A 27,947-nucleotide genomic window follows, 5' to 3' on the forward strand; every position below is an offset into this window, starting at 1 on the left:
ATGCCTCCAGCGACTTCGTTGGCGGAGGCATAAAAAGTCTACTGTACATAGATACAGTTTCCAACAGATGAATTAAGTAGTTCCACATGAAAGGTGCAATTCGTTTACAAAAGCCACACAATTCCATTGTCTTACAAGTACCACAAAATTACTTACTGTACTCTCTGCGCAAGTAGTGAAACCATTTGTTTTAAGCTTCTCATCACTCCTCTCTTCCTGTCGGTTCCATGCTGCCCATACTGAGAAAGAAATGGGAAAAAAATATCAGGTTCGTAGAATTAGTAATATTTCACCTTTAAATCAAAATAAGTGTTCTTGTCCCTTTCCCTAGCCCATCTAGCTATAATCAGGATGGTTATTATATGCACCAAGATGTCGCAAAGAATGTATGTTGTTTAAAATGGAAGCACATACACGAAGTGTGGACTGCACCGTTTGTAGTGGGTAAGTAGTGGTTGTGGCCACAGCTTTAGCCAATGCTCCGATTATCAAAATATCCACCGAAGTGAACTGAAACGAAAGAAAAACAATTGTTGATTCAATGTTACATTTGGAAGAAGAAATAGTGATGGAATATATGTGGGTAAAACCACAAAACAAGTAACAGCCATTAGACCCAATGTATAAATGTCAAATCTCGATCCAAGCACTGTCTTATGGGTCAGCACCAGAGATCGATAAACAAGTCTGGAATTGGACAAAATCCTTCAAACCACCACCTCAAAGTGGCGAGTGTTGGACCTTTCCACCCTCGGGTAAATTGGGACAGGACCAAGTTGTACTCACATTTCCAGGGCATCTGGGCAGTGAACCTCTTTCATCACGCACAATGAGAAAGAAAAATCCCATCACTGGTTCACAAGTTAGCGCAATAATATAATTTTCACGTAATGGGACCTTAGACCTCCTGACCCCATAATCTAATCAGTTCATCTTTACATCACTATACATACTTGTAACAAGTTTGACTTAGATCCCCTCAGCCGTTCTTAAGTTATCGTTGTAACGAAAACCGATCGCGGAAGAAAAACCCGAAAACATAATGCTTCCGGCGACTTCGTCGGCGGAGGCATAAAAGACTGCCGACATATTCCATACTAGAACTTGCATACGTTTTTTCCCCATTTGCTCTACATTCAGAACTTTCCCTGGCAGTTTCTTCTCCACATCAACAATGAGTGAAGAAGATGTATTAATTGGTCTCCCCCTGCTCCTCTTCTCAGACCCCTCTCCCCAACATCATATATACAAGTTTAAATGTGTCATTATTTACCAATTCAAACACTTTTACAAATCATTGTTATCAAAACCATTTGACAACGTTAGGCAGATGGAAGCATTCCCACAATTTTCCTTATTTGATGTGAACAACAATGCAGCCCTGTCAGGTACGAAAATAACAAACACAAAAACATAACCTGTTTGACTTCTCACTTACTCACTTGCCTGGCACAGAATGTTCTATCCACGACAGTATCGGAACGTGCGACCACCACATGTTCTTTTGGGAAGACATTCTCGTCTCCATGATACCATCGTGATAAGTGGGATATACAAAGGACAAATCTGACAGCCCATAAGTGGGCATTGATGAGGGGCTGTGCACCAACATCACCAGCAAATATGCATACCTGCATACCTCAGTAATCTAATAGCATCAGATCAGGAGACCAGACTCAGTTTGACAAGGAGTGCAGGCAGGCATGTAGCAATCACTGAGTATCAGTTATACCTGAGAATGAATGAATGAATGATCGTTTTAAGGCCATTTTCCCCGCTAGAGCGGGGGTTAGCCTTGCGAGTCCCATGACAATCATGGTTCCCTATTTGAGGCAATGTTTTTATGGCCGAATGCCCTTCCTGACGCCAACCCTTGGTCGCCTCTTACGATGTGCAGGGATACGGTGTACCTATTCTAAACCGGGGTACACACCGGGATCATTCATCCCAGCAAGCCGGTACTCAATTTGCCAACCTCGGAAGGATGACACGCTGAGTCAACCCCCCTGGCGTTAATTCAGCGATCGACCAGGATTCGAACCCAGGATCCTAGGATCCCAAGCCGGCACCCTAACCGCTAAGCCAACACCAAGTTATACCTGAGAATGGGGGATTAATCCAAATAATCTGCAGCAAAAGACTACATGCATGCTTTACAATGAGATCAGGTTGCCATCAACAAAGCAAAGTGATCACACCACCAATTAATCACAGAAAACCTCTGTTACCCTTATAATTAAATCTTCTTCATTTGTAGGCAGCACAAGTATGTGGGGTAGCATTATTAGCTGAGGATGCAGCTGTGCTGCCGATGCAATGTCCTCTGCTTGTTAGGGCAGGAATTTGGCATTTGGCCATGGTGCCGACAATAGCCTGCCTAATTTTCGGAAAGGACGCCATGGGATCTTTGACATCAAACAAGGATGCTGGCAGAAGGGACGCCCGTTTAATGTCCCTCCAAGGGGCAGCATTGATGATGACAGCATCATTGATAGATGAATCACCCCGCCTGTGAAACACAAGAATGACAGTTTATAGTTTACCGGCTTGGTGGTGTAATGGATAGAGCAACCGCTCTGAGTCTGGGAAGTCGGCGGTTTAAACCATGGTCGAGTTATCCCAAAGACGTTAAAATTGTACGTGCTGCTTCCTTGCTTGACGCTCAGCATTTTGAGGATATAACACAGCCAATCAATCACGAGTTGGCAATATCAGCACAGGCTTTGATGAGCCGAAAGGACTCCTGCATTGAAGTTACTTGGAAGAGAACTCGTATTTATATATTTATTTCAATTGCAGCACAAACAGACAATACCTGCCCCTCCTTTTTTTTTAAAACTCATTTATCTACATTTATACAGTCGTGGCCAAAAATATTGGCATCCTTGCACTTTTTTCAAATAATGCACCATTTCTTCCAGAAAATTGTTGAATTAAAAAAAAAGTTTTGGTATCCACATTTGTATATCTTTGGTTTGCAGTGGAACAAAACAAAAAAAGCTGAAATAATTAATAAATCTTAGCTTATTCCACACAGAAATCCTAAAATGGCCCGGACAATATTATTGGCACCTTTTAGAAGTTGTTCGAAATAATTCGATTTCAAGCAGGTGATTCTCCTTTACTTTGGAATTGAACTCACCTGTGGTGAGTGGTGAGTTGCAGGTGCCTGCAATATAAAAATCACTCATTCAACCAGTTTGAATAGAGAAAAGGAGTCATTCTGCTGTTTTGTGTCACTGTGTGTACCGCAATGAGCATGGAGAAAAGAAAGAAAACCAGAGAATTGTCTGAGGAGGTCAGACACAAGATTGTAGCCAAGCATTGACAATCTCAAGGCTACAGGTCCATCTCCAGAGACCTTCATGTTCCTGTGTCCACCATACACAATGTTATCAGGAGGTTTAAGGCCCATGGCACTGTAGCCAACCTCCCAGGATGTGGTAGCAAGAGAAAACTTGATCAAAGATTGCAATGAAGGATTGTTTGAATAGTCGATAAAGCACCTAGATCAACTGCCAAACAGATTCAAGCTGACCTTCAGACACAAGGTACGGCAGTTTCAACTCGCACCATCCGTCGCCAACTCAATGTAAGGGGATTATATGGTAGGACACCCAGGAGGACCCCACTGCTGAGAAAGCCCGACTGGCGTTTGCTAAAACACACCTGAACAAGCCAAAATCCTTCTGGAAGAAAGTCCTGTGCACACATGAGACCAAATTAGAGCTGTTTGGTAAAGCACATCGTCTCTATGTTTACAGAAAACAAAATTAAGCCTTCAAAGAAAAGAACACCTTCCCCACAGTCAAACGTGGAGGAGGTTCAGTGATGTTTTGGGGTTGCTGTGCTGCCTCCGGCACTGAGTACCTTAGATATGTGCATGGAATCATGAAATCAGGAGATTACCAAGGCATTTTGGAGCACAATGTTCAACCTAGTGTCAGAAAGCTGGGTCTCCGTCGAAGGTCATGGATCTTGCAGCAGGACAATGACCCCAAACCCACTTCAAAAAGCACCCAGGAATGGTTCAAGACAAAACGCTGGACTGTTCTGAAGTGCCCAGCAATGAGTGCAGATCTAAATCCCATTGAACACCTGTGGGGAAATCTGAAAACAGCAGTTGGGAGAAGGTACCCTTCAAATCTGGGAGAACTGAAGCAGTTTGCACAAGAAGAGTGGGTCAAACTGCCAGTAGAGAGGTGTAGGAAGCTCATTCATGGCTATAGGAAGTGCTTGACTGCAGTTATTTTGTCCATAGGCTGTGCTACCAAATATTAAGTTTGGGGTGTCAATTATTTTGTCAATGCCATTTCTAATTATTTTCTGATTTAAAAGCATATATTAAGTTCTGAATCAAAAACAAAGGTTCTGTAATATTAACAGTGAAATAAAGAATTGTGGAGACAAAATACTTTTGTCAATTTCAACTTATTTTTTAGAGAAAATGGTGCATTATTTGATAAAAGTGCAAGAGTGCCAATATTTTTGGCCACGACTGTTTATCCACTTTAATGATCAATTAGTTATATTTCCTTCCAAGGGATTTATTCCTGTTCAAATGCCGAAAGCAAACCAGCTGAACACAGACCAACTGGGTTATCCTGTCTGGCATTCCCATCTGAGCACCAAGCTGAAATGCAGGGATACCAAGTCTAAATCCCACATGCTTTGTTTAGGTTTTTAATTGTAAAGAAATGACCCTGAGCAAATTGGAATCCATGCACAATTTTCCACCTGAGCCTTGGATTACTGCAGAACAAAAATCTCCAAAACTGGATTTCAAAAATAGGGGCAATACCCCTGGGCGCTCACCTGGTAGAATAAAGCAGTACACTACACTGACTAAAGGTATTATAAACAGTATCACGGTATTTTAAATCAATTTCAATGGTTGCTAGAAGAAAGGGCAGCATGTAAGTCATACTAACGTAATCATAAGACTTTAAACAAACAAACAGAAAAAATACTTTTACGTTTGTGGGGGTAGATGATGAAATACCCGAGTAAAGATAGGATTGTGTAGTATTAGCATGGACCGTGGACGAGTAGGAGACATCTCTATGTATTAAGTAGGGAAACTGGAGCTTAAGTTGTTTACGTGTCTTCACACGAGGGGTGAAGCTATGGTAATTAGATAGGGGTTAAGATTAGTTTTCCCCCAGTATGTGATTGCCCTCGGTGGTTTTTCCCTACAGTTTTTTTTACAATTACAACAAGGCCGGCCATGCAAAACTTTCATTAACCAACATTAAAACACCCGAACTGTTGACAATGTCTGTACATTGCCGATCGGCAAGTAAGCCACGCCTTAATGACTCTCACACCAAGCAAACAGCCTCTCAAACTAAACCCAGCCTCCAAAAGATCGCAACCGACAGGCCACCCCTCCCCCCCCCCCCCCCCCCCCCCCCCCGAGCTTCGTCATTGGTCGTGGAGACACGGGGTGATTCAATAGGGCTCGAGATTGGCAAGAGTGACGTCATCGAGAAGGTTCGAGAGGAAGGAAGAAGAAGAATCTGATTCTCTCTCTCTCTCGGCTGGTTCTTGCATGAGCAGGACAGGCGCGATATTGCTCTTGTGTTATGTGGACTTTTGGCGCTTTAAAGGAGGAGGTTGTTGCGGCCGTCAAATAGGAGCAATAAGGCGGCGGTTTGCGGGGCTCTTGGCGGATCGGACGGAGAGAAAGCAAAAAGTGGGTCGTCTTCACAGCTCGCTTGACAGCTCCGTGCGCGTCGCCATCGCCTTGGCGCCATATTGGGCGCTCAGGCGCTGGAAGCGATGGACTTGACCACCACTGCCGACTGCACCAAACGATTTCGTTCGTTGGGATGCCAAAGCTGAGTGCCGATCGGCTAAATAGATTTGCTTTTATTTTATTTGTTCCCTTTGTGCATGTATTTGAGTCTACGTGGAGGATTCTCACCGTAGGGAATTAGATTTACCTCACCGTTCATTTTTTATTCATTGCTTTACTTTCATTAAATCATTATTGTGGCATCTTTTATTTGTTGTGTTGTGTTTCATTGTTCGTGGGTTTCAGGAGTCAAACCATATGCTTCTTGTTCAGGTAAGCACCTCGCCACCATCCATCCCACGTGCACCATAAAAATAACCGCCAATAATTTGGCCGTTCGCCTCGGAAATTAAAAACCGTCCAGCTATCCGTCCAAGAATGGTGTTCATCGGCTACGGATGTGACAATACCTATTTTGGGGGGAAACCCCACCCCACCCCTCGCAGACCTCCTTGGACCCCGATTTTTATATATGTCGTGAACAAACGTTGGTACATCATAGGTGATGAAGGTTGTGATCAAGTTTCATCGAAATATTGTGTGTAGTTTCAGAAGAAAACAGGTTCCTATTTTGGGGGGTAAAATGTGGATCCACTTTGACCCCCAGTAGACCCACTTAGATCCCGATGTTTTTAATGCCATGAGCAAACTTGAGTTGCAACCTACCGAATATAATTTGTGCAAAGTTAATCACAATCCCATCAGCAGTTTCGGAGAAGACGTTGCAAGTGTTTACTGACTAATGGACCGACTTTGATACGACGCTCCATCCCATAATCTCCCCGGAACTATGTTCCAAGTGAGGTTTTTTTGTGTAAACTTGGTCGAGGCTCGTATAAGAGCCAACGCATCGAACATACAGTAAAGGGAGAAGGGAGACAGGAGGGGAAGTGAGAAGTAAGCACAACAACAGCAGAGAAGAGGGACATCAGGAGATCTGTGGAAGAGAGAGGGCTGGGGTGGGGTACATAGGAAAAACAAGATGGACACTACATGGGATTTCAGGAAAGAAAACAGGGAATTTGAAGGAGGTGAATTTGAGGTGGATTAATCGGTGTGGAAAAGATCAAGGCTTTTGATTGGGTAGATGATATGAGATGGTGATGAACAGATGTTTTAAAGACCTGGAGGGAGGAGTGGGATTGAAGACAGTGTGGGAGTTTGTTCCAGAGGCGGGAGAAAATAGGAATGAACGTGAAGGTGAGCAAAGAGTTGATTTTGGCAGTTTCACCAGAAAAGGATTGCTGACAGATCTTGTGCGTCCTGCAAGAATATTTTGGGGACAGAGCAGGGGGTGCAAGGCCGGAGAAGAGTCAGTATTAGACAGAAATGAAACGGAAAACCATATACTGCAATGGAGTCATCAGAAGGAACCAGAAGAAATAAAGAGCAAACAAAGATGGAGTCATCAGGAGGAACCCTGGATAGGATTCGGGTTTCAGCCACTACTCTACAACCCTCAAACCCATCCAGGTGCAGCCAAGTGAACCTTCCAGAATTTTTTCTGCAAGAATTCACTTCTCCTAAGACATATAGATAAAAAAGAGAGAAATAAAGAAAAAGCGAGAATTAGAATGAATAAAGAGGAATATGAAAAAGTAGAAAGAAATGTGAAAGAACAAAGATGTTGGGAAGTACCTGGTTCGATAGATTTCAGCAGTTCTTCCTCAGGACAGCCAACCTGCCTGCGGTGAGAGTGAAAGGCCCTCAGAATCAGCTTCATTGCGGGAGATACCAGTGTTCCTAAAAACCTTGTTCTACAGCATGAAGCCGAGCTAGGTGTGAGGCAGGAGCACCAGTCCAGAAGGGAGAGCAGTATTCTATTGAGCTGCGGATGAATGCTTTGTATGTGGTGAGAAGCTCAGTACTGCCAAGGAAGGACTTCGCATGATGGAGGATGCCCAGTCAGCGACTGGCTATGGATGCCAGCTTGGAAATGTAGTTTTCCCAGGAAAGATAATGGCAGATAGAGAGACCCATAAACTTGAGTGACATAACTTCTTCGAGAGGATTGTTGAGAAAGTAGATGGAAGGGTTTTCCAGACGGTCTTTTCGGAGAGACATAGTGAGAGTGTGAGATTTGTCAGGATTGAAAGACATGTTCCACTTGTTTGACCAGTCTGTGATTTTATCAGAGATTATTGATGAAGATTGGAAAAAGCACGGGGCCCAGAACACTGCCTTGAGGAACTCCAGCCTAGACAGGAAGGGGAGATGAGAGAATTTCATTTAGAACCACTCCTTGATGGCGACAGGAGAGGACGTCTGCCAGCAACGTGTGGAGATTTCCATGGATACGATAAAAGGAGAGTTTGGAGAGCAGGGCAGGGTGCCAGACCGTATCGAAGGCACTAGATATGTCAAGGGATACAGCTCTGATTTCCTGTTTGGCATTGAGGACCTCCATCCATTGTTGAGACAGTCGAAGCAGCATGTTCAGAGTAGAGTGGCCTGGTCTGAATCCAAATTGATGATCGGAGATCAAGCCATTGGAGAAGAGGAAGGATTTAATATCAGAAACGATGATGGATTCCAGGACCTTGCTGATTATTGGGAGCAGGCTGATTGGTCTATAGTTGCAAGGATCTGTTTTTGCACCTTTTTGTGTAAAGTGGTAATGTTGGCTGATTTCCAAGCAGATGGCAGATGGCCTTGAGCAAAAGAGGGTGAAGAGAACAGAGAGAGGGTGTGATAGAGCGGCAGAGCAGGATTTTAGGACCCGTGGGCCGATGCCGTCTGGTCCAGTTGCAGAATCATAGTCGAGGTTTGACAGAAACTTCTCCACCTTGTCAGGAGAGAAGGACACAGAATCCAGGAGAGGCTGGGTACGACTGGGTAAGGTGGGTACAGAGAGCGATGGGTTTGGGATACAAGATTTTAAGACAAACACAGGGTTGAGGCATTCAGCTTTTTCTCATGCGTGTCAGCTGTGTAGCTGTTTGAGGTAAGAGATGGGATGGAGGGGGAACATACACCAGAAACAGATTTGACCAGACGCCACCAGGAATTGGAGGAGGGAGACGGGTTCTAGAGTTCAGTCTTGAGAGTAGAGAGATAGTGTTTTCTGGCTCGCATGAGGTTAGAAACCACTCAGAGATATCAAAAAAAGAATAATAATATTAAATAAATAAAACACTCTACCAAGCTTTTTTAGATGATAGGGCCCTTAGGGATATTTTGGGGCCGTTTGGTTCAAATTCTTCCAAAAGCACCAAATTTGGCCCAGATGTTGCCCATGCCATACTCTTTCGATTTTTGACGGGCGCCAAGACGCCCCCCCCCCCCCCCCCCCCACCTCCTCCCCGGGGGCCCCATATTGGCGAAATACTAAATGGCCGCCACCCGGATTAGAGGAAAATCAGTTAAATAACCAAAAGGGTTGGAATCATGTATGATACCACTTTTCAGGGGTTTTCGAGGTCGAGGAATCCAATTATGATGTTATTTTGATGATTTGAGGTCAAGGTCAACCCTCAAGGTCATCTTAAAGGTCATTTTTGAGTCAAACATGTCGGTTTTTGAGTTTTTTGTCAAGATTTACGCGAGGTTCACCATTTTATGTTTCTGGGTTGGGTAATCGAACTCTGACCTTATTTTTGACAATTAGAGGAAATATTTACATGTCTATTTCCTAATTTTCAGGCATATGCAGTTCATCAGTCTAATTACAAAGGTACGGATTTTGATGTTTTATGAACTGTATGCCATATCCTTGTGTTTAATTTTTGTGCGATCATGATCCGGGTTCATGTATACATGATTGTATACATGTCATAAATATGACGTCATAGGTCATGTGACCTGGCGGCCATATTGGATTTTATGAAAACCTTAAAAATGGATCCCTGCCTTCATTTTTCGATCGATTCATTTTGAACTTTGACCACTTATAGTACGCCATGTGATTGGATGCATATCCTAATTATGACATCATAGGTCAGGTGACATGGCGGGATGGACCGGTATGGTCCCCGGATCATACCGCCCTTGGCGCCCGTCAAAAATCGAAAGAGTATGGCATGGGCAACATCTGCGCCAAATTTGATGCTTTTGGAAGAATTTGAACCAAAATATCCCTAAGGGCCCTGACTATGACAGACACAGGCAACATTAATGACAGCTGCTTTGAATGTTAAAACTTTGAACAAATTCACCATTTCAGAATTGAAAATATGCATTTTACCTGTTCACCAAAATGAATTTCAATCAACAATGACAAGTGATATTAAAAGTCCGTTACCTCATCCATTTCTTTACCAAGCTTCCGTTTGAGCCCCTCGTACACCATAAACTGAATGGCTGGATTGAACACCAGAAGCAATGATGGCAGTGTACCGTTCCACAGAGCACCCAGGCCTTCATCTCCTACAATTCGCCTGAACGCATCTCCACCACAAAAAAAATACCCAAGAAAATATGTATACCAAACATAAACTAAAAAGCATCTCAAAATGCACAATACCATCTGTGGCCACTTTGTACTTGAACTAAAATTGACAAAAACGAGTTTTAAAAAATTGTACATTTTATTCATTTTTGTTCTCCATTTTCTCATAATAAATGTTTGTTGAAGATTTGATGACAAAAGTAAAATTGGTAAAAAAAATGTTATGGCAGACTCACTGAAGCTCAATGTTAAATGAATAAAGAACACGGAATCGATTTACTTGGCACGTCGTGGCTGGGCTTAATAAAGGACATTAATAATAATCATTGAGTTTTCCATTTCACATTTTGACCCAATTTGTGACTATTTCCAACATATTCTCATAATAAAGGTTCATATACAATAAAAATATATGCATATTGTCCTGTCACCAGCGATTAAGACCGTTGGATGACGGATAGCAGAAACTGTTTTACTTCCGAGGCGGCAGCCCAAAATATGGCAGTATTTTTGTCGTGCGCAGGATGAAGGAATGCGAAGCGTTCGGCCCGATGTCTCCCACGCCAGAGTGCCCCAAAATAGTGCGTCGAAGACACCCAGGCGTGACGCAAGAGGCAAGAAGGGCCCCTTTTGCCTCCACCATCAAGTTCAACTCGGACCAGCTCCTTGGTGAGCCCAAATGTTGCCCGCCTCTGTCGAGAGGTTCCTGGTGCAGCAAAAGCTCCATGCTCATTCAAAAGCGCACCAATATCACCAGCACACCAAACGCAAAAAGATGGCACCTTTCCTCCTTCATGCAAAAACCAGCAGCGAAAGAGAGAGAGAGACAGAGATGCGCTCTTCTTCGTCCTCTTGAGAGTCAATCCCCGAACGTCCCTCCCAGTTCATCCCGCTCACAACCTCTGGGCTAATCAAGTCCCTCAGGGGCATGGCCTGTTTCCTTATTAGGTCCTTTGGGCGGGGTGATCAGCTCTGCTTGGGTTCTGTCGACGGTTGGATTATGCAAATATGGAAATATATATATATATAAAAAAGAGAACCATGACAATCACAAGTACATATGGGCAGGGTGCAGCCCGAAGTGGAGATCGGTTTCTGAGGTTTGGGACATGGAATGTGGGGACAATGACAGGGAGATCAGGAGAAGTGGTGGAAGTATTGGTCAGAAGAAGAGTGGACATATGTTGTGTGCAAGAGACGAGATGGAAGGGAAGTGGTGTGAGAATGGTGAAGGGTAGGCAGGGACAGAAATACAAGTTTGTGTGGCAAGGGTGCCCGGAGGGCGTGAATGGTGTTGGTGTCCTGTTTTCTGAGGAGTTTGTAGACAGTGTGGTGAGTGTGACTAGAGTGAGTGATAGGTTGATGATGGTGAAAATGATGATTGGAAAGCTCTTGGTGAACGTCATCTCGGGATATGCTCCGAAGGTTGGTCGAAGCGATGAAGAGAAGGACAAGTTCTGGTGTGCGATAGAGAAGCTGATGGAAAACGTGAAAGATGACGAAGTTGTTGTGGTGGGAGGAGACCTGAATGGACATGTGGGAAGGAGTATGGATGGTTTTGAGGGAGTTCATGGGGGTTACGGATATGGTGTGAGAAATGGAGAAGGTGAAAGGATTTTGGAGTTTGCTGATGGAGCTGATTTGTTGATTTGTAATACTCAGTTCCAGAAAGAGGACAATAAGCTTGTTACATACACGTCAGGTGGGTCGACGACAACCGTTGACTACCTGATGGTGCGTCGGCGAGATAGGGGGCACCTCCGGGACACAAAGATGATCCCGGGGGAGGAGGCTGTTTCACAGCACCACTTGGTTGTCTGCGACATAAGGGTGAAAGGTGCGAGGAGAGCTCGGCGGGTGAAGTACCAACCGAGAATGAAGGTGTGGAGGTTGAAAGAGGTGACAGTAAGGGAGGCATTACAAGAGAGGCTGAGTAGGGTAGAGGATGATGTGGTTGAGCTTGAAAGTGGTTGGATGTCAATGAAAGCTAGTCTGTTGGGAGCCGTTGGTGAGGTATGTGGATGGACAAAAGGACCACCGAGGCACTCGGAAACATGGTGGTGGGATGTTGAGGTTGGAAAGAGGATTGACGAGAAGAGGAAGAAGTTCAAAGAGTGGCAGAAGGCGAAGGGTACGGGAGCAGAAACAGCAGAGCATGAAAGTTATAAGGCAGCCAGGAAGGCTGCAAAGAAAGAGGTAGCAAAGGCGCAGGAGGCATGTAGGAAAATGTTCGGAGAACGCTTGGATTCGGAAGAGGGTCAGAAAGCAGTATTCAGGATTGCAAAGCAGATAGCGAAAGAGAGGTGTGATGTGATGGGGGTGAGTTGCTTGAAGGATGAAGTGGGACAAATCGTTGTCGACCCAGATGGAATTAAAGGAAGATGGAAAAGATATATGGAAATGCTGTTGAATACAGAGAATGAATGGGATGGCAACATAGAGAGTAACCCAGTTTTAGGACCGGCAGAGAAGATAACTGAGAAGGAAGTTGAGGAAGCGATAAAAGCAATGAAGAGTGGAAAAGCGGGAGGGCCGACGGGAGTTGTGGGAGATATGTTGAAGGCAGCAGGAAGTTGGGGTGTGAAGAGAATGACAGAGATCTGTAATTTGGTGGTGAAAGAAGGCCGCATTCCAGTGGATTGGGAACTGAGTACCCTCGTCCCTCTATACAAGGGGAAAGGTGACCCTCTGGAGTGTGGCTCGTACCGAGCGATAAAGTTATTGGAGCATGGAATGAAGGTATTGGAAAGGGTGTTGGAGAGGAGGATAAGGAAGAAAGTGAAGATCGACGAAATGCAGTTTGGATTTATGCCAGGAAGAGGAACGACAGATGCGCTTTTCATTGTGAGGCAGTTGCAGGAGAAGTACATGGATAAGAGGAAGAAGTTGTTTTTTGGGTTTGTTGATCTGGAGAAAGCATTCGATAGGGTTCCACACAAAGTATTGACATGGGCATTGAGGAAGTTAGGAGTGGAGGAATGGTTGATCAGAGTAGTGATGGCAATGTACAAAAGAGCACGCACAGCTGTAAGGACGAAGGACGGGAACAGTGGTGAGTTTGAGGTGAAGGTGGGAGTGCATCAGGGGTCGGTACTAAGTCCACTACTATTTGTAGCTGTGATGGAGGTGCTGGCTCAGACCGTAAAGGAGGGTTTACCGTGGGAGTTGTTGTATGCAGATGATCTGGTGTTGATTGCGGAAAGTATGGATGGACTGAAGGAAAAGATGAACAAGTGGAAGGAATGTATGGAGACAAAAGGTCTGAAGGTGAATATCGGAAAGACAAAGGTGATGGCAAGTGGTAAAGCATGTGGTGAGGTGGAAAGAACTGGGAAGTGGCCGTGTGCTGTGTGTAGGAAGGGTGTCGGGGTGAACTCCATTCAATGTACAATGTGTGCTGAGTGGGTTCATCAAAAATGTAGTGGTCTGAGAGGGTCATTAACCAGTGTGGCCGCTACATTCAAATGTAAGGTGTGCACAGAGGGAGCTGCAGATGGAGGAAATGTTGAGTTGGATCTTGGAGACGGCGTGAAGCTGGATGGTGTGAAAACATTTTGCTACCTCGGAGACATGCTGAATGGAGAAGGTGGATCAGACTCGGCAACGGTTGCTCGAGTGAGATGTGCATGGAAGAAGTTTCGGGAACTGAGTGGCGTGCTGATGAGGAGGAGAGTGTCGCTGAAGCTGAAGGGAAAGGTGTATGCTGCATGTGTGAGAAGTGTTATGATTTATGGGAGCGAGACATGGGTAATGAACGTAGAGCAGCAACGAAGGCTGGAAAGGGTGGAAATGCGAATGGTTCGATGGATGAGCGGAGTATCGTTGAGAGAGAGGAAGACAAATGATGAATTGCGAAAGATGATGGGAATATTGCCTGTGATTGATGCTGTGAAGAGGAACAGGTTGAGATGGTTTGGTCATGTATTGAGGAAGGATGAAAGTGACTGGTTGAGAAGAGTGATGGAAGTTAATGTAGAAGGAAGTAGAGGACGGGGAAGACCGAGAAAGACTTGGCTAAAGATGGTGGAAGAAGAAATGCGGGCAAGGGGGTTAACAAGGAGAGATGCAGAAAATAGGGGAAAATGGAGAAGATTGTCATGGGGACCGCAAGGCTAACCCCCGCTCTAGCAGGGAACATGGCCTTAAAATGCATGTTGTGTTGTTGTTGTATATATATATATGTCACGCTACCAGATTCTTGTACCAGATGCGCTAAACATCTACTGGGTATAAACGCCGTTGAAAGGCGGCGCCGCGTGTTTCACCGTTTTCGCTTCCGGATTGATCGTTTATCAGCAATAAACTTCCGTAAATATACCTTTATTGGACACAGTTTCGTCTTATATTTCACCCATCGACGGAAAAATATACGATCTTTCGTTCTATGACAGTGGCATTACCTGTTATGGCCGTTGAAGCCTGAATTTTGCTTCGGACTCGACGGTCATTTTCCGCGATTCCGCGGCAACAGTCGCCTGGTGGCGCGCTCGTCACTACACGTGTTTGTTTAGATAATGATTAATGATACTGATAATGAATAATACTGATACGTGACTGATAATGATTGAGACAGTCATCATAGTTTGTGCAATTGATAAGACCTGTACATGCTGCTCAGTGCTGTGCATCCAGTGTGCATGATATTTTGTTCATATACTGGACAAAGAATATCGTTTACTGAACAATGCTGTACTTGGATGTACTTTGTGAATTAGGCTCACAAGATAATGACTTGACCTTTGAATCACACTTCTGGCTGCCAACTTGATATCCCGTGGAGTTTTCAAGTGTAAGTAGTATGATGCCACATGCATTTCTTGTCCTTCATGTATAAGTCAAGCCAAGTGTACATATGTCTTGTAAATGGGGCTTCACCAAACATGTGTGTGAAAATTCTATACATGTAGGCCTACTCGTCATTTTGCCTTGATATTTTGGCATGACAGTTTGGGCTAGCGTACAGATGGTGGGCGATGATTTACAGTATTTGTGTGCAGTTGCAATGCAGATTATGCTTGAAGATTCAATGCAGATTATGCTGTACATAATAAATACAGCAGTATTAGAAGAAACATGTGCGTGTTTGTTTCCCATAAATTCCAATTAAAATCAGTGCTGGTCACAACTTATTTGCTCGGGAAAAAAGTGAAAAATACAGAATATTGGCAAGGTGCTAAAAAAATAATTGGCACTCGGCCAATAACTCTTATGGTACTTTTATTTACTTTACTTGTCCAACATCATGCTTGAAAAAAACCTTTAAACCCTAGAAATTGATTATGATTGTAAATTACTGGTTGGTATTTTTTGCGAAATTTTCTAGATTTCCTGGCATGAAAAGTTGAAAAACTTGACATTTTGGGGAACACATGAATATTTAAATTTTTGTTTTCATGAATTTGTAATTGCCCAATTTGACCAACCCTGCTATTTTATGAAGGTACAGGGTTGGTACTTTAATGCTGCAGGTATAACTCGAAATCCATAATTTGAGCATCTGGTACAAGAAACTGGTAGCGTGACATATATATATATATATAATAAAATAAAATAAAATATATACATAGTTATATATATATATATATATATATATATATATATATATATATATATATATATATATATATATAATATGATGACATAAGCTCAAATGGTAAAAAGGTTATGGCCTGGAGAGAGGGACAGACACATACACAAAAGCGATTGGAAAAGCTCGTCTCCCGCTGCGCTGTGGGACAGGCTAACAAGTCTCGCAATCCATATTACAGGGTAAATACTGATTGGGAAAAGACAAATGCTTCACCAGATAATGTTTCAAAAAAAGAAAACTGAAGAAAACTTTCGATCACGTTCATCATTTCATGTCAGGATGTTACCAATACTCAAATCAAAGTACAAAAGGTGAAAATTGATAACATGTTCAGGACAGGGTATTCAATGCTGTCAAGATGATGAGCACATGTACCTGTGCCATTTAATTACAGGTAGTTGCAATGCCCCCAGCCCCCACCACATCTGACCTCTTTAGAAAATATATTATTTTAATATATAATTAACAAATAAAATGTATGTGCAAAAGTCGAAGAAGAAGAAGAAGATCAGGCTCTGTGAAAAGCCAATCAATCAAAAACAATCCAAAGCACACATTCAAAGTAGCAAATTATATTACAAGCAGATTTATGATTCGTTTTAAGGACGATAAGCTCCTCGAGATAAAGGTATATAGAAAGAGATAATGGCGATTTGAAAAGTTAATTAATGGCAGCACAGAGGGAAAACCGTGTGGAATTGTGGCAGAAAACATGCAAGTGTAAATACAGTGGCATTTTACCTTCATGTCATGACCAATCACTTTTGGAGCTATAGGGTACGACAGTTAAAAAGTCATTTAGTTTATCGAAGAATTAATTATGAGAACACAGCCCATTGACATACCAGAGATCCCCGTGTATGTGGTGGGTTTGATTTCGGTGTTTCGGAAACGCGCTCCTTGCAGCTTCAACCTGGTGTTTACGACCCACATAGGCGTCGTAAGCAAGACATTTACAGTTCCTGCACATGAAAAGTACAAAATGCAAGCATTAAGGACACGGACAAACACATTCAGAAGTACACTACTCACAATAAGTTAGGGATATTGGCAGGTTCTTCGGTGTGGTTGATTTTGTGTATTAATTATGTTGAAAAAAGTTGTTGGTCCTAATTCTATGGTTATTAGTGAGTGTGCAAAACACAGAATTCTTCATTTCGATACCCAAACCCTAACCCCTATAAAAAAAATCAACTCACTCCCACAATATCCCTAACTTATTGTGAATAGTGTATTATGTTGCACAAAACATGCAAAATCAATGTATGTATATATACAGTCACGTGAAAATGTATGTACACCCCATATAACGTTTTGACTTTTTCAACATATTTCAACATACAGCTATTTGATCTTCATTTCAACAATATTGACAGATAAAGGTGATATAATATAACAAATATCATGAAACATTTACATTTTGTAGTCCATTGTATAATTTAAATAAACATAAATGCAAATTTCGCATGTGGAAAAAGTAAGTACACCCCGACATTTATCACTACTTCAAATACCTAAAATTAGAATCAGGTGCACCAGTTCAGGTGCAAATGATTAGAACATCATTAGAGAGGATCTTGGAGGAACCTGTCTTATTTAAACCTCAGACATTTAGTTTGGTTTGCTCTTTGTTGTTGAAGTGTGCGGCGTCACCATGCCTCGATCAAAAGAGCTAAAAGAGGCCTTCAGAAAGAAGGTTATAGATGCCTACGAGTCTGGGAAGGGATTTAAAAAGATCTCCAAACAATTTGAAATCAATCATTCGACTGGTGTTGGCTTCATGGTTCGGGTGCCGGCTTGGGATCCGAGGATCCTGGGTTCGAATCCTGATCGATCGCTGAATTAACGCCAGGGGGGGTTGACTCAGCCTGTCATCCTTCCAAGGTCGGCAAATTGAGTACCAGTTCACTGGTAATTCCCTGTGTGTCGCAAGAGTCGAATAACAGGGTTGGTGGCAGGGAGGGCATCCGGCCGTAAAACATTGCTTCAAAAAGGGGACCATGGCGCCCAAAAAAGGCCAACCCCTGCTTTGCAGGGGAAAATGGCCTCTAAAGGCGGTTCTTTCTTTGTTCTTCATTCAACTGTCCGGAAGATCATCTACAAGTGGAGAAGATTCCAAACAACTGCCAACTTGTTCAGGCCAGGCCGCCCCAGCAAGGTCAGCCTGAGAGCAGACCACAAGATGCTGAAAGAAGTCTCTAAGACCCCCCAGAATGTCATCATGGGACCTACAGGTAGCTCTTGCCACTGTTGATGTCAAAGTGCACGAGTCTACCATTAGAAAGAGGTTGCACAAATTTGATCTACATGGGAGGTGTGCCAGGAGGAAACCTTTGCTATCCAGAAAGAACATCAGGGCAAGACTAAAGTTTGCCAATGAACACCTCGGCAAAGACCAGCACTTCTGGAACAATGTGCTCTGGACAGATGAGTCAAAGGTAGAGCTATTTTGCCACAGTACCAGAAGACATGTTTGGCGAAAACCAAAGACAGCATTTGACCACAAGAACCTGATACCAACTGTAAAGCATGGTGGTGGAAATATTATGGTTTGGGGCAGCTTTGCTATATATACGATGAAACAGTGGCGATTGTACCGGCGATTAAACCCATGACAATGTCTTTGCCAGGAGTTGAGATGCCTTGTTTCCCCAACCAGAGCTCCTTCAGGCCATTGAATGTGTAAAAGTACACAAAGTTTGAGCAGAAAAGGCTGCAGATGGCAGGGAACCAGCCCCGGTACAAGCCCTCTCTGCAGTGGGAGACACAATACATTGCTGTATTAGAGTTGTACCAGTTACCAATTCAGAATAAATAAATAATCTATAGGCAAAAACCTATCGAGATGTCGATGTACTTTTGCAATTATTAACACGTCCTCATGTGATGGGGAATAAAAGGATTTTAACTCAAAATTTCGCAACGAAAATGCCCAGATAAGATTTTATTGAATGCTATCCCGTTGACGGGTCGACTAACGTCGCACGTCATGCCAAGAGACTTTGACCCTCGCGAATTACCAAATTATCTCCGAATTTACACTTGCGTTCAATAAATGGTAATACTTCTCCCAAGGATTGCCCAAATGCAAACCGAAAGTGGCGGTTGGTCACAAAGGAAGGCAGACAGCTGTCCACAGTTTGTTTAAAACAGTTTAAAAGTTTAAAACAGTTTAAAACAGCTGTCCACCACCATCTCTTATCTTCCCCCATCCAAAACCTTGATCTTTTCTACCCCCGTTAATTCACCCCAGATCCACTTTTTTAAAGTACCAACTTCTTTCCTGGAAGTCCTAGCAGTGTCCATGTGTTTTTTTTTTTTTTTACCTCTCCCACCTCTCCCCCCCCCCCCCCCCCCTTCCCATGCCTCCTCCCCCCAAGCCACCTCCCTGCTCTCCATCTTGTTCTCCCACTCCTTTTATCATATATTTTATGTTTTATGTGTCAGTTTGTCTTTTTTGTGATCAATGCTGGCTCTTACACGAGCCTCAACCTTGTATACAATATATACAACAAAAAAAAAAGGAAAAAAAAGGAAGGCGGGAAGACATTCTTACAAATAATAATGGTTTATTTAAAAAATAATACAGAAAAAAAGTCAGGACGAGACTATAAATAAATGAACAGATCTGGCAGCCGACAGACACAAATAGGGAAGAAGTGATCACACACACGTATGTAGTGAAACTAAACCCAGCAAATGGCGCCAAAATACCGGATTCATACAAAGAGGAACACAGGCGAGGACTTAAGGCGAGCACACTGGCCTTGGTCATGTAGGCTGGTATGGCACATGATGAGGGCAAGAGAATGGCGATGAGATGATTTGAGGGGGAGAGGTTGTGTCCACGCTTTCATAATGGTCCTTTTTTGAGCAGCGATGAAGTAAAGAGAGAGTGTCTGCTGTCTCCTTGAAGCACAACAATGCGCGCATGCATGGCTTTTATTACTTTCGAGCCCACCTTCATGTGCTGCAAGTGGGTTATGCCACCTTCCAAGCCATCACCAGAACTCCACAGCTCATTGCACCACTGTGGTCTGTAGTTTTATGGGCCAAACAGGCCCTGTTGTTTCCCATTTTTGCCATGTGCCACTCGTCCCCCATTTGGCCTCACCTGTGCATAAGGTCTAACACTTACAACCTTACTCTAAACTTCCCTACGATTCACAGTCACCACCTCCTTGACGCACATATTACATACAACTTATCCTTTGACAGATCCCTAACACAGGTATAAATCTAACCGACTCGAGCACGCAAACCAAGACATTCTTAACACATTCTAGCTATCACCTTACCCACGGACCCCCCCCCCTCCCCCACCCCACCCACGTAACAATACGTACAGTCCTTCCTCGTCAAGTATTTCTGCCACTATCCCTGGGGTGAATTTGGACACTCTCTTGTCATCAACTGGGAAAAAAGAAACAATCAATGCAATACATTAATACAATGAGCTTTGGATTGTAATAAAGACATTGACAAAATTTTATCAGAAAAACAAACAAACAGTTAGACCAAAGCAGCAGACAGACCGCTCAGATGGCTTTTACGAGAGGTTAACCCAGTGGTCATCCTGTCATAAATAACCTTTTGGCTTCGATCAAATGGGTCAAGTTCTGAGCAATTCTAGATCACTCACAAAGACATGACATGAAAACAACTAAGTCCGATTTTATACCACCATCATTTATCCCTTTTCCACAAGACTAAGACCCACAAAGAGACCTCATGTGTGCAGAGTAGAGTCTTCTAAGAGGACATTGAGAAGAGGTGGTATCGTTGCTGCTGTGACGGCATTCAGAGTATCCAATTACTTTTAAATACAAGAACGTTTTTTAAAATGTCATTGCAACCTTGGTTTGTGGTTTCTGGGTTTGGTCACATTTTCTCTCATCTCAAAGTGACCTGTTTCCAAAGTAAAGTAAACCGGTCCGGATTTGGCTTTGTTGCTGTTGATAGTGGACAACACTGTTTCATTTCTTACACATATCAAGTCCCACCCTGCAATTGGAATATTCCTGCAATGAAGCCGAGTCTTGGACCTACCACTTTCCCATTACAGAGAGGACAGTTTCCTCTATGTATTATATCACCTCCTTTCTGATCTTGCACCCTCTGCTCTTTCCGTGCTTTGTTCCCTCCAGGTTTCTGTAGGGCTCACACGGTTTACCATCAACCCCCTTCTGGGGAAACTATCTAAAACCTCGATCACTGTTCACCTCCACTCACTTGTTCCCCTTTGTTATAATTCCTACCTGTGAACAAACTTCCACATTCTCTTCAATCTCATTGTTCCTTCTAAGTCTTCAGATCTTTTGTGCCTTCGTTAACCCCTCCGCCTCCATCCCTCAGCCAAATCCCTCCTCCTTCCAATTTTTCTTACTTGGACTTCCCTTCAGTGTCCATCTTGTCCACCCCGTGCATGCATGTTTTGCATTCTGCTCACCTTCACTAATTTGTTTAACGACTACATTCTCTTCAATCTCATTCTTCCCTCCAAATCTTCAAGACAGCTGCTCACCATCATCTCAGATCATTCCCCATCCAAAACCATGATCTCTTTTAACCGTGTTAACCCCTCTCACACCGAACTCCTTCCACATTTTCAGGTTTCCCTTCTGGAGATCTTGCTTCTGCATCCATCTTCATGATGGAGCCATGGCACCTCAGCAAAGGAATTCTGCGACTCACTGGGACTGACACAATCTGTCAATTTCCCGACCCGGATATCATTCAATGGAGCATCTTCTCTTCTAGACTTGTTTATGACAAACTTCTCTGCAAATGTCTGCTGCTCTTCTGCTCCAATCAGTTCATCTGACCATATGTTTGTTAAAGTGGATATCTCTCTGGCCATTCTCAGAGAGCCTCCTCAGCAGCGACGAGTCTGGCATTTCTCAGGCTGACTGTCACGGTCTTCAAGCAGACATCAATCATCTGGACTGGTCTCCCATCTCTACTGCCTCTGACATCAACTCATCCTGGGAATTCTTCCAAAGTACACTGCTCTCTCTCATGCACAGATTTATCCCATCTTGTCTTCAGCTGTCACACCCTTCCTCCCGTCCATGGTACACATAATGTTGTGGTGAGGCAGTTGCCCTGAAACAACTTGTCTTCGCCTCCTGGAAGGCAAATCCAACGGAAGGCAATCTCATTTCCTTTCAGAAAGCTCGGAACAAGTGTGTGTCTACCCTCAGGAGAGCCAGGAAACAATATCTCTCTACTCTCAAGAGTGAAATCTCAAACTTGTCTACCTCTTCCAAATCGTGGTGGCGTCTGGTCAAATCTGTTTCTGGTGTTTGTTCTCCATCCATCCGCTCCCTTACCTCAAATGGCTACACAGCTGACTCCGCACGTGAAAAAGCCGAATGCCTCAACTCTGTGTTTGCCTCAAAATCTTGGGTCCCGAACCCATCTATCTCTGTACCCACTGCCCCCCAGTCGTACCCAGCTGCTCCTGGACTCTGTGTCCTTCTCTCCTGACAAGGTGGAGAAGTTCCTGTCAATCCTCAACTCTGATTCTGCAACTGGACCAGACAGCATCAGCCCACGGGTCCCAAAATCCTGCTCTGCCGCTCTTCCACACCCTCTCTCTGTTCTCTTCACCCTCTCTTTTGCTCAAGGTCATCTGCCAGCATCTTGGAAATCAGCAAACATTACCGCTTTACACAAAAAGGTGCAAAAACAGATCCTTGCAACTACAGACCAATCAGCCTGCTCCCAATTATCAGCAAAGTCATGGAATGCATCATTGCTTCGGATATCAAATCCTTCCTCTTCTCCAATGGCTTGATCTCTGATCATCAATTTGGATTCAGTCCAGGTCACTCTACTCTGGACATTCTGCTTCTGCTGTCTCAACAATGGATGGAGGTCCTCAATGTCAAACAGGAAATTAGAGCTGTCTCCCTTGACGCATCACATGCCTTCGATGCAGTCTGGCACCCCGCTCTGCTCACCAAACTCTCCTCCTATGGTATCCATGGAAATCTCAACACATTGCTTGCGGACTTCCTCTCTAGTCGTAGTCAACGTGTGGCCTGAATGGATTTCTCTCATCTCCCCTTCCTGCTCAGGAAACTACGTTCCAGGTAAGCTAAAAACCAAAGATGTGAGATGATACATGCTGCTGTTTGAATTGTAAGCCCCAGAAGAGGACGACTGCAACACTAGATTCCTTTTGGAAAATAAGTACAGAAATAAAACGTATCTGTACATTACTTTCTAACTCGGGATTGCAACACGGTAATGATGGGCCAAATCGCCTCATTTCCTTGTTTAAGGCCATACAGGATTGTGCAAACACTCATTACATTCAGTGTAGTCTTGCGGAGTCTGTGGACCATTTGTCTATCAATTCCTATTCTGCATATGGAGTAGAAATATTTAAATACAATTGGTTTGCTTCCCAATGGAGCATTTACCTTCAAATGAGGAGACGCAAGCCAAGCCCTTCTCTCCACGCCAAGAGGGAGGGATTCCGACGTACAATATTGAATCGCCCAAAAGTGTCATTTCATATTTTTACATTGACTTGATTTAAAGAGTCAAGGTTTTTTTTAATGACAACGCTTAGCGTTTGTGTAAAAAAAAAAAAAGTGGTACTGCACAGCAAATTTCCAGGAATTTTGGCCCAGGGGTTTGGAAATGTGTAAGGAACAAAAAAGTCACTCACATACTGTATATGATAAATAGACACCAAATCCTTGACATACAGTCATGTGAAAAAGTAAGTACACCCCATGTAAAGTTTTGACTTTTTCAACATATTTCAACATACAGCTATTTGATCTTCATTTCAACAATATTGACAGATAAAGGTGATATAATATAACAAATATCATGAAACATTTACATTTTGTAGTCCATTGTATAATTTAAATAAACATAAATGCAAATTTCGCATGTGGAAAAAGTAAGTACACCCGTAGCTCTAATAGGTGGTATTGCCCCCTTTGGCAGAAACAACCTCAAGTAGGCGTTTCTTATAACTGTCTACCAGTCTCTGACATCGAGTGGGAGAAATTTTTGCCCACTCCTCCATGCAGAATTCTTTCAGCTGTGCGATGTTTGAGGGGTTTCTTGCATGCACAGCTCGTTTCAAATCCCCCCACAACATCTTGATGGGATTTAGATCCGGACTTTGACTTGGCCATTCCAGAACCCTCCATTTCTTTCTTTTCAGCCATTCCTTGGTGGATTTACTGGTATGTTTAGGGTCATTGTCATGTTGCAAGGTCCACCTTCGGTTGAGCTTCATCTTTCCGACAGATGGCCTCACATTATCCTCAAGCACCCTCTGGTACAATGAAGAATTCATAGTGGATTCTATGATGGTGAGCTGCCCAGGCCCTGATGCAGCAGAGCTGCCCCAAAGCATAATATTTCCACCACCATGCTTTACAGTTGGTATCAGGTTCTTGTGGTCAAATGCTGTCTTTGGTTTTCGCCAAACATGTCTTCTGGTACTGTGGCCAAATAGCTCTACCTTTGACTCATCTTTCCAGAGTACATTGTTCCACAAGTGCTGGTCTTTGCCGAGGTGTTCATTGGCAAACTTTAGTCTTGCACTGATGTTCTTTCTGGACAGCAAAGATTTCCTCCTGGCACACCTCGCAAGTAGATCAAATTTGTGCAGCCTCTTTCTAATGGTAGACTCGTGCACTTTGACATCAACAGTGGCAAGAGCTACCTGTAGGTCCCGTGATGACATTCTGGGGTTCTTAGAGACTTCTTTCAGCATCTTGCGGTCTGCTCTTGGAACTTGCTGGGGTGGCCTGGCCTGAACAAGTTGGCAGTTGTTTGGCATCTTCTCCACTTGTAGATGATCTTCCGGACAGTCGAATGATTGATTTAAAATTGTTTGGAGATCTTTTTAAATCCCTTCCCAGACTCGTAGGCATCTATAACCTTCTTTCTGAAGGCCTCAGAGAGCTCTTTTGATCTAGGCATGGTGACGCCACACACTTCAACAACAAAGAGCAAACCAAACTAAATGTCTGAGGTTTAAATAAGACAGGTTCCTCCAAGATCCTCTCTAACGATGTTCTCATCATTTGCACCTGAGCTGGTGCACCTGATTCTAATTTTAGGTATTTGAAGTAGTGATAAATGTAGGGGTGTACTTACTTTTTCCACATGTGAAATTTGCATTTATGTTTATTTAAATTATCCAATGGACTACAAAATGTAAATGTTTCATGATATTTGTTATATTATATCACCTTTATCTCTCAATATTGTTGAAATGAAGATCAAATAGCTGTATGTTTAAATATGTTGAAAAAGTCAAAACTTTACATGGGGTGTACTTACTTTTTCACGTGACTGTATATTGAAATCTTCTCCCAACTTTCTTTCCAACAATCACATCCTCTTTTCTCTTTCTTTTCTCAATTTTCCTGCCTCATCCCGACCCCTTCCACCACCAGGTATGTGATAAGTATACGGTTGCCAAATGACTTGTTCGTACCACAGACAGCGCATTTTATTTGTGCAATTTCTAAAAATTAATGAACAGGATTAAATAATTAAATTGATGTGTGGGAAAATTGCAGACCCAGACCAGAAATCGAACCCAGGTCCTCTGGTGAACCATACCAGTGCACTGCCATCTGAGCTGTCTGGGCAACCCTGACCAAGCATGCAATTTTCCCCACACATAGAAGACCCTCTCGTGTTCAGGCCGGTGATGCTCTTATGGTTGGCATAGAGTGCCCCGGAAGCATTGACGGAAAGAGTGGCAACCACATGTCGGAAAATTGCATCAGGGTCGCCTAGATAGCTCAGATGGCAGAGCAATGGTATGGTTTTCCAGAGGACCTGGGTTCGATTCCTTGTCTGGACATGTAATTTTCCCACATATATCAATTTAATTTCTAAAAAGTAACTAAACTTCCTGATCAATTGCCAAATATTAAGAATTCGAGGAAAAATATCCCCTGGGGAAAATGTCTGATAAACTGGACAAATGTCATAAGTGTATGCACCTCAAGAGGCTTTGTTCTCACCTTGGAGACGTAATCTTGCCGTGTCGAGGGGGTAGAAAACGGTCATCGCAACAGCACTACCCTGTACGAAAGAACAAATGCATGACCATTGCTTTCAATTGAAATGTGTTCAGAAAGTTTGTATTTGTGCCAAATCTTCCCACCGAAATATAGTTAGCCAACTGTTGCTCTGTAAAACGCAATGGCAATCTCCAGCTTTGAAAACTGGAGAGTTCCTAAAACACCTTACTCCACACAGTCTGAAGACAAAGGACATGGGGAGGGTCTTTTCAAGTCTTGCTTTGCGTTTCTGAGCATGATCGATATTTCCTACAAAGAGTGAATTTCATCTGAATCTCGATATTCCCCCACGAGCGGCAGATTTGATGGGTCGAGATGGCGCAGAATGACATAATATTTTGTGCAAATCCTTCTTTTTTGTCCAAGGAATGCGGTGGAAGTTCATCGGTTGATTCACCTTTTCTTATGCAGGACATGCAGGTGGGTCGACGACAACCGTTGACTACCTGATTGTGCGTAGGCGAGATAGGGGGCACCTCCGGGACACAAAGGTGATCCCGGGGGAGGAGGCTGTTTCACAGCACCACTTGGTTGTCTGCGACATAAGGGTGAAAGGTGCGCGGAGAGCTCGGCGGGTGAAGTACCAACCGAGAATGAAGGTGTGGAGGTTGAAAGAGGTGACAGTAAGGGAGGCATTAAAAGAGAGGCTGAGTAGGGTAGAGGATGATGTGGTTGAGCTTGAAAGTGGTTGGATGTCAATGAAAGATAGTCTGTTGGGAGCCGTTGGTGAGGTATGTGGATGGACAAAAGGACCACCGAGGCACTCGGAAACATGGTGGTGGGATGACGAAGTTGGAAAGGGGATTGACGAGAAGAGGAAGGAGTTCAATGAGTGGCAGAAGGCGAAGGGTACGGGAGCAGAAAAAGCAGAGCATGAAAGTTATAAGGCAGCCAAGAAAGAGGTAGCAAAGGCGCAGGAGGCATGCAGGAAAATGTTCGGAGAACGCTTGGATTCGGAAGAGGGTCAGAGAGCGGTATTCAGGATTGCAAAGCAGATAGCGAAAGAGAGGTGTGATGTGATGGGGGTGAGTTGCTTGAAGGATGAAGTGGGACAAATGGTTGTGGACCCAGATGGAATTAAAGGAAGATGGAAAAGATATATGGAAATGCTGTTGAATACAGAGAATGAATGGGATGGCAACATAGAGAGTAACCCAGTTTTAGGACCGGCAGAGAAGATAACTGAGAAGGAAGTTGAGGAAGCGATAAAAGTAATGAAGAGTAGAAAAGCAGGAGGGCCGACGGGAGTTGTGGGAGATATGTTGAAGGCAGCAGGAAGTTGGGGGTGTGAAGAGAATGACAGAGATCTGTAATCTGGTGGTGAAAGAAGGCCGCATTCCAGTGGATTGGGAACTGAGTACCCTCGTCCCTCTATTCAAGGGGAAAGGTGACCCTCTGGAGTGTGGCTCATAACGAGCGATAAAGTTATTGGAGCATGGAATGAAGGTATTGGAAAGGATGTTGGAGAGGAGGATAAGGAAGAAGGTGAAGATCGACAAAATGCAGTTTGGATTTATGCCAGGAAGAGGAAGGACAGATGCACTCTTTATTGTGAGGCAGTTGCAGGAGATGTACATGGAGAAGAGGAAGAAGTTGTTTCTTGGGTTTGTTGATCTGGAGAAAGCATTCGATAGGGTTCCACGCAAAGTATTGACATGGGCATTGAGGAAGTTAGGAGTGGAGGAATGGTTGATCAGAGTAGTGATGGCAATGTACAAAAGAGCGCGCACAGCTGTAAGGACGAAGGACGAGAACAGTGGTGAGTTTGAGGTGAAGGTGGGAGTGCATCAGGGGTCGGTACTAAGTCCACTACTATTTGTAGCTGTGATGGAGGTGCTGGCTCAGAACGTAAAGGAGGGTTTACCATGGGAGTTGTTGTATGCAGATGATCTGGTGTTGATTGCGGAAAGTGTGGATGGACTGAAGGAAAAGATGAACAAGTGGAAGGAATGTATGGAGGCAAAAGGTCTGAAGGTGAATATCGGAAAGACGAAGGTGATGGCAAGTGGTAAAGCATGTGGTGAGGTGGAAAGAACTGGGAAGTGGGCATGTGCTGTGTGCAGGAAGGGTGTCGGAGTGAACTCCATTCAATGTACA

The 27,947-nt window shown here is 43.6% G+C and overlaps 1 protein-coding gene across 1 annotated transcript in view; it reads right to left on the reverse strand.

Moving 5' to 3' along the window:
• Nucleotides 1-27,947, reverse strand: part of SLC25A17 (solute carrier family 25 member 17) — a 33,960-nt gene that overhangs the window by 1,862 nt on the left and 4,151 nt on the right. The window contains exons 2-8 of the mRNA XM_078786021.1: nt 25,791-25,851; nt 20,121-20,187; nt 18,372-18,526; nt 16,620-16,736; nt 10,038-10,183; nt 415-510; nt 157-239 (exon numbers count right to left, since the gene is read on the reverse strand). Of these exons, the coding sequence (XP_078642147.1) occupies nt 157-239; nt 415-510; nt 10,038-10,183; nt 16,620-16,736; nt 18,372-18,526; nt 20,121-20,187; nt 25,791-25,851 (725 nt within the window). The remainder of the gene's footprint in view (nt 1-156; nt 240-414; nt 511-10,037; nt 10,184-16,619; nt 16,737-18,371; nt 18,527-20,120; nt 20,188-25,790; nt 25,852-27,947) is intronic.

Source organism: Myxine glutinosa, chromosome 10 (assembly GCF_964187855.1).
Source record: "Myxine glutinosa chromosome 10, kmMyxGlut1.1, whole genome shotgun sequence".
Taxonomy (NCBI): Eukaryota; Metazoa; Chordata; class Myxini; order Myxiniformes; family Myxinidae; genus Myxine; species Myxine glutinosa.